This window comes from Neomonachus schauinslandi, chromosome 5 (assembly GCF_002201575.2).
Source record: "Neomonachus schauinslandi chromosome 5, ASM220157v2, whole genome shotgun sequence".
NCBI lineage: Eukaryota > Metazoa > Chordata > Mammalia > Carnivora > Phocidae > Neomonachus > Neomonachus schauinslandi.
Genome location: NC_058407.1, coordinates 10,556,187 through 10,567,485, shown reverse-complemented (window position 1 = coordinate 10,567,485; position 11,299 = coordinate 10,556,187). Strand labels below are relative to the sequence as shown.

The 11,299-nt window shown below is 50.2% G+C and overlaps 1 protein-coding gene across 1 annotated transcript; it reads left to right on the top strand.

Moving 5' to 3' along the window:
* The first annotated feature begins 15 nt into the window (after positions 1 to 15).
* Positions 16 to 10,574, top strand: POLR2F (RNA polymerase II, I and III subunit F). The gene is made up of 5 exons (XM_021687658.1): positions 16 to 234; positions 1,828 to 1,897; positions 5,225 to 5,355; positions 9,824 to 9,895; positions 10,398 to 10,574. The coding sequence occupies exons 1-5, from the start codon at positions 215 to 217 to the stop codon at positions 10,486 to 10,488; spliced, it is 384 nt and encodes a 127-aa protein (XP_021543333.1). The 5' UTR covers positions 16 to 214; the 3' UTR covers positions 10,489 to 10,574.
* Positions 10,575 to 11,299: the final 725 nt, after the last annotated feature.

The window sequence follows — 11,299 nt, the reverse complement described above, 5'->3', positions numbered from 1 at the left end:
CCGCTGCCAGCTGCTCTGGCTACCATGGTAACGGGCACACGCCTCTCGGCGCGTGCGCACACTTACGGCTCCGGCCTGCCTCCCGGAAGTACTTGCCTCTGGGTCACGGCGCAGGCGCAGAGTACGCGGGGCGCCGCGCGGGGCGCAGGCACGCTGTTTGCGGGTTTCCGCGCGGGTCTTGGGCTCAGAGCCGTGTCGCGTCGGTGCGGGCGTCATGTCAGACAACGAGGACAAGTGAGTGCGGGGGCTTCGGAAGGAGCGGGTGAAGCGGGAGCCTGGGCCGAAGGAGGCTGCGGAGCCAGGCTCGAGGGGCAGTGTCTGAGGGGACTGTGGGTGCTGAGGGGGCTCGGGGGGACTGGAGAGGGGAAGGGCGGGGAGCCAGGAGCAGAGACCCGCCGGAGGCTGGGCACGGAAAGGCCCGACTCGAGGGTCCAGAGAGGAGCAGTGAAAAAGGTCTTTCAGCAGACTTCCAGCGGGCCGGGCTGTGTGTTTTGTAATGGGAGTACTGAGGTGAATCCGGCATAGTCCCTGCTCACCGGAGAGGGGACAGGCCCAGAAACAGATAGTACGGGCTCGTGTGAGAGTACGCGGTAGAAGTGTGTAGTATCGAAGTCATCCAGGGGAGAGTGCGGTGAGACCCGGGGGTGGTAAAGGTCTGGAAGGGTTGCAGTAATCTCGGTGAAAGAAGGTAGTGGCTTGGACTGGGGTGACGCTAGTAGCCGTGGTGACAAGTGGTTTTGAATTCTGGATTGATTTCGAAGCTAGGGCGCGAAGATTTCCGGATGTGCGGGATCGGAGGAGAGTCTCTTCTGAAGGTAAAAATAGTGGAATCATCAGCATAAGCATATTAGTCAAAACTAAGAATCAGGTGAGATCACCAGGGGAGTGTCAGTAGGGAAGAGTAGATGGCTGGTGATCGAGTTGTTAGAGCATTCTAGCATTGAGTACTCGTGGGAAAAGAGGGGAAACCAGCAGAGGAGACCGAGATGGAGCAGCCAGTGAGGTGGGGAACCCCAAGAGAGAGGAGGCCTTGCAGTCAAGTGAGGAGAGTATATTGAGTGGTGGTGGGGGGGAGTGGGGGAGTGGTCTAGTGTGCCAACTGATAGATCAAGCCAAATGAGAACAAGAATTGTCGATTGTATTCAGCAACGTGGCAGTCGTTAATGAACTTGAGAAGAGTGGTTTTGCCGGAACTGTGGAGGTGAAGGTCTTACTGGAGTGAGATTATGACAGAATGGGAAGAGAGGAATTGGAGACAGGGAAGATGGGCATCTCTCATGAATTTTGCTTCTAAGAGAAGCATGGAACTAGGGCCCTGGGTGGTATAAGAGAAGTAAATTTTGTTTGTTTGGTTGTTTTTAAAGATTATTTGAGAGAGAGCGAGAGAGAGGTGGGAAAGGGCAGAGAGAGAGAGAGGGAGAGAGAATCTTAAGCAGACTCTGTGTTGAGCGCAGAGCTCCACATAGGGTTCCATCCCACGACCCTGAGATCATGACCTGAACCGAAACCAAGAGTCAGACGCTTAACCAACTGAGCCACCCAGGCACCCCTGTTTGTTTTTTGAGATGGGGAAATAACTACATGTTTATACGTTGATGGGAATGATCCACTAGAGAGGGAAACAGTGATGGTGAATGAATGAGTCCTAGCAAAATTTGTGGGCTGATGGGGTATGGATGAAGGAGTAAAACGGAACAGAAGTTTGATTCACTCATTAACTAGTTATTTATTATTGAGCCCTTTCTACATATCAGATGAGACAGAGATCTCTTCTTTCTTTGATTGTAGTGTGATGCTCCAACTAACTGATCCCTTCTTCTTATACAGTTTTGATGGTGACGACTTTGATGATGTGGAGGAGGATGAAGGGCTAGGTGACTTGGAGAATGCCGAGGAGGTGAGTATTTAGCTGTGGGCTCCCTTTCTCTGCAGCCCAAGCTGCCAAATAAGCGTCGGTGATAATTGCCTGAATGAGTGAGCAGTGTTCCAGTACTGAGTAGTGAAAAAGTCCTACAGGGTGGGCCATAACTTGTGGCTTTTGGGGCAGTTGGTTTGCTGATGGGTGAAATATTATCATTCATTCAGCAAGCATATGTTGAATGTTTATTATGTACTAGGTGCCCAGTGGGCAGGGTTTATGTAAGGAGCCAAGCGGGGGAGTGACCTGGGATAAAGCTGGAGAGCTAAGGGCCCACATCAGGCAGGATTTTCTAGCCTAAAGGCACTGGAAGCCACTGGCAAGTGTTGAGGCAGAGAGTGGCACGATCCAGTTTACACTTTAGAAAGGGCATTCTGGCCCCAGGGTGACGAGTGAGTTGGGGAGAAGCAGGAATAAAAGAGACCATTAGAGTCTCTCCATCCAGGTGAGAGACCTGTGGCTTGGACTTGGGTGCTTATAATGTAGGTGAAGAGAAAATGGATGAAACATATTTTGGTGGATTGGATATGGAGCTAAGAAAGTGGGAAATGACAAAGACGACCCCCAGGTTTCCGGCTTGCGTAACCAGGTGGATGGGTTGCTAACTTCATGAAAGACAGAGCTTTCTGTCCTGTGACTGATGGAGGAAGAACTGCTTTATGGCTCCCGTAAAGTGAACGATCCCTCAATTTTTTTAGGCTTGGAAGCCAAAGCCGCCCTTTTTGGTTTTTCTCTTTCTGCATGGCATTCTCAGGTACCTATTCACTGAGTCAGAAACCTCCTCTCCATCCTCCTGGTGCCCTTCCATCCCTATTTTGTTGATTCTGCTTCCCACACATGGTCCGGCCCTGGTTCTGTTTCTCCATTCTTAGTGCTTCAGCCTGCTTTAGGTCTTCATTGCTTTTCACTCACTTTGTTGTGGAAATGTTACTGGTTTTCCTGCCTTCAGTCTCCTGCTACGCTGCTTGATTTGCCATTCTGCTGCCAGAGTGGTCTCTCTTACCTGATGGATTACTACTGGTCTTCCTAGAGGGTCTGCTTCTGCCCTTGCGCTCTGCAGACTGTTCTCAACAGAACACCTATAGGGATACCTTTAAATCTTACTTTTTTTTAAAAGATTTTATTTATTTGAGGGAGACAGCGTGTGTGCACGAGCAGGGGGGAGGGGCAGAGGGAGATGGAGAAGCAGGCTCCCCGCTGAGCAGGGAGCCTGATGCAGAACTCTATCCCAGGATCCTGAGATCATGACCTGAGCTGAAGGCAGATGCTTAACCGACTGAGCCACCCAGGCGTCGGGATACCTTTAAATCTTAAGTCAAATTGTGTCTCTCCTCTATTTAGAACCCTCATCCAGGGGTTTCGTCTTATATAGAGTAAGTGCCAAACAGAAGTACAAGGTTCTCCATGCTCTGGCCACCTGCTTTCTCATCTCTCCTTGCTGTCCCTGCCAGGTCACTCCTGCTCAGGATCTTTGATTACCCGGTTCCCTCTTACAGGAATGCTTTTCCTGTAAATATGCACATCACCTACTGCTCACCTCCTTCAGGCCTTTGTCCAAGTGTCCCCTCAGTGAGGCTTCCATGACCATCTTTTTTTTTTTTTTTTAATTTTATTTTTAAAAGATTTTATTTATTCATTTGAGACACAGAGATACAGAGAGAGAGAGAGAAAGCATGAGCAGGGAGAGAGGCAGAGGCAGAGGGAGAAGCAGGCTCTTCGCCGAGCCAGGAGCCCGATGTGGGGCTCGATCCCAGGACCCTAGGATCATGACCTGAGCCGAAGGCAGACGCTTAACCATCTGAGCCACCCAGGCGCCCCTTCCATGACCATCTTATTTAAAGTGGCAATGTGCTCCCCCTCCAACACACCCATTCTGGCACTCCCTGTCTTTTTTTCTGTTTGTTTTTAATTTTACTTATTTTTTCTTTTGTTTTTATACTACATATTTTACTTGTTAATTTTGTTATTTCTTCTCATAACATCAGCTCTATAGGGGAAAGAATTTTTATTTGTCTTACTCTTCTATTTCAAGCACTTAGAACACTATCTGACATGCAGTAAGTACTCAATATTTGTTGACTTAATTCTTTGTTATTTTTAAAAGTTTATCTATTTATTTTAGTAATCTCTACACCCAACGTGGGGCTCTAACTCAGGACCCCAGGATCAAAAGTCACATGTTCTACCCACCAAACCAGCCAAGTGCCCCTAATTATTTATTATAGAATTTACTCTCCTGCCTAAAACGCTATGCTCACCTTTTGCTCTAATCATACTTCACAACTAGTACATTCTCTCCCACCCCTGTGCTTTTATGCATGCAACTTGGCCTGCCTAGAATGCTCTTCTCTTCCTCATTGGCTTGGCAGCTCCTACTCATTCTTCTTAAGTAGCTCAAGTCTCATCTCTGGACTGTCTTTCTAACCCCCAGCTTCTTGTTAATTTTGTTGCACACTTGCATCCCTTTGTAGCACCTGCTGTTTTGTTTACGCACGTCTCCTCTCCTGACTGAATTCTTTTTTTTTTTTTTTAAAGATTTTATTTATTTAATTGACAGAGAGGGAGAGACAGTGAGAGAGGTAACACAAACAGGGGGAGTGGGAGAGGGAGAAGCAGGCCTCCCGCCGAGCAGGGAGCCCGATGGATCCCAGGACCCCGGGATCATGACCTGAGCTGAAGGCAGTCGCCTAACCAGCTGAGCCACCCAGGCCCCCCTCTGACTGAATTCTTTGAGAGCAGAACTGCTTAGCTTGCTCTCTTATCACCCATTATGATGATGTTTGGCACATGACAAATGCTTGATAGGTAATTGTTGAATGCATGTGAATGTGTGTATATTTCTGCCGTCACTTTGACTTTTTAGCCACTTGACCTATTGATTCAGTTACCTGTCTGAAAGATGGAGTGCTTTCTCCTTGCCTCCTGCTTAGAGAGATTTGTTGTCTGTGCTCAAGGACTTTGCATACAGCTAATGTTCTGGGACCACCCCATCTCCAGGCTGTCTGCTTCTCTCTTCTGGATGAGGCAGCTGGCTCTGGAATCCCAATCATGGTTCTTCTCTTTCACTAGGTCTGAGACTCTGGCCAAGTTAGCTTCCACTCTGAGCCTCTGAAATGGGCACTGTCACCATACCGTGTAACGTTACTGTGAGGAGTAAATGAGGTGTCACTAACTACAGCAGCGTGAGCGCTGGCATGTAATAAGCGATCATGGTAGCGGTGATTGTCATCGTTGTCATCATCATCCTCCCCCTCAACCCAGAACATACTCCCTGAGACTTTCCGTCTTTTCTGTCTTGGTGTCCAGGAGGGCCAGGAGAATGTTGAGATCCTCCCCTCTGGAGAGCGACCACAGGCCAACCAGAAGCGAATCACCACACCGTATATGACGAAGTATGAGCGAGCGCGTGTACTCGGCACCCGCGCCCTCCAGATCGCGTGAGTGTATGTCCCTTCATGGTCTTTTCCGTCGGTCAGGCCATGGTGAGCTTCCGAGCTATTGATGTGGCCCAGCAGACACCTGAAAACACTCTCCCTGCTCTCATGTGCTAAACAAGGCTGGTGCTGTCTCTGTGTGCCAGGCACTATATTACACTCCTGCCCTCAGGGAGTTTGTGATCCAATGGGAGAAATAGAACATGACCATCTGAGAAGCCAGATAACAGTATAGTAGGAACATAAAAATACAGAACTTGAGTGCCTGTCAGGTTAGTGAAGCAAAACAAAGAAAGAAAGAAGTGTGAATACAGGGAGCCATAGACCCTTGTGGGCTGGTTAGTCAAGGGGGCTGTGGCAGCACCTGTCTGGCTTAAGGTGGTTCTTGACTCGAGGTAGACTGTGGCCAGCCCCGAGGAGTGGGGATCCCCTCCACGTAGAGGCAGATCAGACCGTTCCTTTCTTCCCAAGTTTGGAGCCAGGTGAAGAATAACAAGATTTAGGAACTAGCCAGTAGACAGAGATCAAAATGTCCGATGATTGCATATTCACCCTGTCAGCCATAGCCAGTGCAGGCATCCAGGAGCTGTGTCTGCCAAGCCAAGGTTGTGGGTGAACAGACCTGAAAACACCCTCCCTTGTAGGCAGGTGGCTTTGAGAAAGCGGGGACTGTCGATGCTGAGCTACAGGTAACAGCTTTTTCTCCCAGAATCTCCTCTTGGGAGTTATTCCTCCTTCCTGGGGAGGAGTGAGTCGGGGGATAGAGAGGGGGCAGAAGTGTTATTGGTTACTCTAATAGAATGTCCTCCCCAGGGAAACACAGGCTGAGGAAATGAACCCCCACCCCAAACATCTTATAAGCTGGTGTGAGAAATGGTGGGTATCTGGAGGAATGGGTGCTTTAAGTAGGGAATAGTGGAAAATTGGCTAGAAAGAAAAGCTGGGGTCAGCTCTGTGGAGTCCTGCATGCTGGAGGAGATTCTAATCTGTGTTCCCTTCTTTGTTTTCAAACAGCATTGGGCTTTATCCTCCCTAGTCCTACGGGGTAAAGATGACCACCGTATCCACTTTGAACAGGATTTTATGGGTGGGCAACACTGTTCCTCATCTTCAAAGTAGTAGACCTCTCTAGCCTGGTGGTACTCCTGGCTGGTCTGGGTGGAATTAGAGCTGCACTCACTATGATAATTTTGATAATTTTTGGGTCAGGATCCTCTGGGTCTGTACCATCAATTATGGTAGCCACTAGCTACATGTGGCCATTTAAGTTAAGTAAAAATTTTTTTTAAGGATTTTATTTATTTATTTGTCAGAGAGAGCGAGAGCGAGAGAGCGAGCATAAGCAGAGGGAACAGCAGGCAGAGGGAGAAGCAGGCTCCCCACCGAGCAGGGAGCCTGATGTGGGGCTCGATCCCAGGCCCTGGGATCATGACCTGAGCTTAAGGCAGATGCCCAACCGACTGAGCCACCCAGGCGCCCCTAAAAGTTCAGATTTTCAGTCTAATTAGCCACATTTCAGGTGCTCAGTAGCCACATGTGGCTAGCGGCTCCATAATGGATAGTGCTGATAGAGGACATTTCCATCATTGCAGAACATTCCAGTGGGCAGCGCTTGTCCAGGCTAAAAATGATCCAGCAGAAAGAATAACTTCTAAATTATTTTTCAAACAAGTGAATGATTCTCTGCAAGCTTAAAGTCTTTCAGCATTGAGTGAGGTACTGTGCTTGCACCTGTTGCGGAGGTGAAGCTGACTACAGATGGCCCCAGGCCCCCAGGCCTCCAGGTGTTCGCCGCCTGCTGGGGGGAGATGGCTCACAAAGAACCAGAACCCACAGCAGACGGGCGCTGTGCTTTAGAGAAGGCACGAGGAAGGAGGGAAGGGAGTCACTGTAGGGGTGCCTGGGAGAGCCCAGGATGGGTAAAGGCCGGTGGTTTTGAGGGTATACCAGGTGCCAGAGACAGCACAAGGAGGGGCAGGCAAGGCATGGATTGTGGTGGGGGAATGGCAAGTAGCTGGGCTGGAGAAGACTGGAAAAGATGTCACTGGTGCCTTGAGTGACAAGTTCAGAAGATCAGCGTGCATTTGGTGGGCAGTGTGGGGCACTCAAAAGTTGGGAGGCAGACATTCAGTACACTACCAAGTCCCAGTGTCCTGCTTTGTTTTGAGAGAGAAGCTTGGTTCAGCTTAGTTGGGTCTATTGTGCTCCTTCTATGTAAGGGCTAGGACGCTGTCTGGTGGTCCCCGATTGCTGTAGGCCCTCGGACAGCCAGGGCTGTATCTTGTCACCTAGTACCAGGCATGGGACCCTGCACCTTGTAGGTGCTGAACAGACATTTCTTGGATTTTTTTTGAAGTCTCACTCTGGTTCATTAGCACCACCTGGCGGCTGGTGTTTACCACAGCCATTTCCTGAGGATCATTGCCAAGTTTGTGGGGTCCCTGGTGCAGGACAAAATACCCAAGGGCACACTCATGGTTCCCACATTGTATGCACAAGGCTGGATGAATGGACTTGAATTATTTATATCTTGAAAGAAATAAGGTGTACGCAGATCAGGAAATTATTTATATCTTGAAAGAAATAAGGTGTACTCAGATCAGGAAAATAAGGTATACGCTACATTCTTTAAAGCTTTAAATTTAAATACTTGAGAGGGGATATGGGGAAAGTTAAACATTTGGTCTCTGCCCCTGGGAAATTTTCAGGCTTTTGGGAGTAACAGAAATCAAAATAATAATAAAATTAGTAAATTACATTGTGTAAACTGGTGGCTTTCAGACTGGCTATGATCACAATCACCTGGTGAGCTTTCAAATGCAGGTTCTCAGGCTTCACTAGAATTTCTATTCAGAGAGTCTGGAGCAGGACCTGAGAGCCTGTATTTTTAGCATGTTCTCCTAGTAATTCTGATGATTGTCGGGTTTGGGATCCATTCGTGTAAACTTGTGTTGAAATCATGAATGGTGGCTTCCTAGAGGAGGTAGGCCTAGAATTGGCATTCCTCCTGTTCATTTTGAGAGCCTCTGCTGCGGGCCGAGTGTTGTATTAGGGCGTGTGGTCCCGGGCCACCAGGTGCTCATGGTCTAATGCAGAAGACTTCAAATAAGCAACTACAGTACAGGGAGATTGAGAAGCTTATGTGAAATGTGTCAGGGCGCTGAGCATTGCCAGAGTAGGGATTTCCAGGGCAGAGATTGCCAGAGTAGAGAAATGTGAGCTTCTCCCAGGCTTGTAAGGAGAGGAAGAGCTTATAAGAGGATGCAGAAGGGAGCCAGCAGGGTGTGTCCGGGGAACCTTGGGGGTTTGGTATGGTGGGAACATGGGATAAGTATAGGCAAGTAGCATGAGAAGGTGCTACCAGAAAGGTGAGCAGACTGGCTTCTGCCTGATGGCCGTGGGGTGTCGTGGAAGGGTTGTAAAGAGGTGAGCACCTGACCACAGGCCCTGTGTGGAGGTTGGAAGACCAAGACCCTGAGGGGTGTTGCCTGGATAGAGGAGGAAAATGAGCTCTGGCTGGGCCCTGAGGCAGGCCTGAGGAGTTGGGTTAGAGCTAGCCTCTGCATGGCCAATCCTTTGTGCTGGAATACTCTGCTGTGGGGGCCAGGCTCAGGAGTCTGTGGAAGGCCCTTGGCAAGCAAGGGAGCTGACAAGAAGAATGTCATATGGCCCAGTGTTGAAAGCCTACATGCGTCCTGTTCACAGTACCTTTCTTAAGTTTATGGATCTTTATTTTTATTTTTTAAAGATTTTATTTATTTATTTGACAGAGAGAGAGTGCACGCACAAGCAGGGGGAGTGGCAGAGGGAGAGGGAGAAGCAGGCCCCCTGATGAGCAGGGAGCCCCATGCGGGACTCAATCCCAGGACCCTGGGATCATGACCTGAGCCGAAGGCAGACACTTAAACGACTGAGCCCCCCAGGCGCCCCCAAGTTGATGGATCTTTATTAATGGGAGGTGTTACAGCATAGTGGGTAGGAGCATATGGGATTCCGGTCTTGGCTCTGCCACTTACTGGCTCTGTGAGTTGGGCAAATCACTGATCTCTGTTCCTTAGTTTCCTCCTCAGTAAAATGGAAATTACAGCAGTCCTCACCTCAAATGAGATCCTCTATGGAAAGAGCTGAGAACAGCATATGGGACTAGGTTAGTCAGTAGTGTTTTCATGTCATTGTAGGCAAGTCAGGGCTCTTTGTCTCCCATTTTTGAGTGAGGATACTGAAATTTGGAGAGAAATTCAGTGTCTCTGGAGGCAAAATTTAAATCCAGTATTCTGGCTCCCACTTGCTTATAGTCACTACGGCAGTGCCCCCGAACCCCTTCCCACCCCCCACGCTTGCCTGCCTCCCTAGAAGGTGACCTTTCTCAGGGAGGACTGGGGTGCTGATCTGATCCTGTTTGTGAAGTGAGCACCCCTCCCCGTCTTCCTGCTGGGCCCTTCTCCCCCAACATGTGTCCCTATACCTACAGGATGTGTGCCCCTGTGATGGTGGAGCTGGAGGGGGAGACAGATCCCTTGCTCATCGCCATGAAAGAGCTCAAGTAAGTCGCCCAGACCGTGGTTCACTGCCTCAGAGCCCTGGGAGGCATCCCTTGGCCTCCCTGCTGCACACCCCCACCCCCACATCCCTGACTGGGGAGGTGTGATTCTTGTTCCTGTCGGTCCTTAGTTTGTTAAGGAGGCCCGCTACGAAGAGGGGTGGGAGGGGCAGGTGAAGGGGGAGGGCTTTAATGAGACACGGTCCTCTCCTGTCTGTCGAAATCTCCCTCTTCCTCCTGCCCTTGGCTTTACCAGTATCCCTCCCCGCTTCCTCTTTCTCCCTTAAGCCATAGGATGGCAGAGCCTTTCTGGACCCACTGTCCCACACTCAGGGATGCAGGAACTTTCTTTTTATTGTAATTTCTTTCCCACAGAGTGCCCTCATAGTCCCAAAAGGATGCTGCTAGGACTTCTCTTTCTTGGCATTGTGCACACAGTCTGTCCCATCTGCTGTAGAACTGGGGTCATCAACCCTCATATACTTGTGACTTCTCCCCGCCACAGGGCCCGAAAGATCCCCATCATCATTCGCCGCTACCTGCCAGATGGGAGCTATGAAGACTGGGGGGTAGACGAGCTCATCATCACCGACTGAGCTGGAATCATCTTCCTGCCTGTGCCTCATCCTAATTTCTATTTTCACATTCTTTCTACATGTAAATAATAAACTGTTCAACCTTTCACCCCGCTCTGCCTCCAGCTCTCTGTGATGCCCACTCGCTCCTTCCCTGTTACTGCCCCGCTGCCTGCCATTTGTGTGGCGCCGTGACCGTCGGCACTGAGGAGCACCAGGGGCCTTACTCCTTGTGGATCCCCCGCATCCCTCCCTCCATCTCCCCGCTCACCAGCGCAAAGGCTGCTGCAGGGAGACACCTCAGCTGCCTTCCCAGCAGACAGACGAGTCTTTGTGCCCAGGGAGCTGGTTGCCACGGAAACCCCCAATTTCCTTTCCAGTGGGGACTGGCTGCAGGGGCTTCTCCCTTCTCAGGAGTATCACAGAGCAGGTCTCATCAAGCCACCCATTGTTTCCTGAGGACCTGCCTCGAGCCTCTTATCGTGGGCTCGGATCCCCTTTCAGGAGCTAGTGCCCCAGCAGGAAGCTTGGGGATGCAGTGATCTCCCGCCCTCCCCAGGCAGAGCCCTGCTGGGCAAGGCAGCAGCTGTAGCAAGGACCGAACACCTGTCCTCACTCTGTCCCCACTCCTTAGGCCGCTGTCCTTCATGGTCTTCTGGTCTGCCACACCCATCCCGTCTCCTTCCCCACCTCTGCAGGATGTCCTTTCCCTTCTGTGTAGGGCCCGTGCCCCTCCAAGGCCTTGACTGGGATGACGGTGGGCAGGGAAACAGGGCTCCCGGGTTCCAGGTGTGACATGAAGTCGAGACTGGCGCTTCCTCTGCCCTAGGTT

Coding starts and splice junctions, on each gene's coding strand:
- POLR2F (XM_021687658.1), top strand. CDS start 215: ATGTCAGACAACGAGGACAA. Junction 1,898..5,224: donor ACTTGGAGAATGCCGAGGAG/GTGAGTATTTAG, acceptor CTTGGTGTCCAG/GAGGGCCAGGAGAATGTTGA. Junction 5,356..9,823: donor ACCCGCGCCCTCCAGATCGC/GTGAGTGTATGT, acceptor CTATACCTACAG/GATGTGTGCCCCTGTGATGG.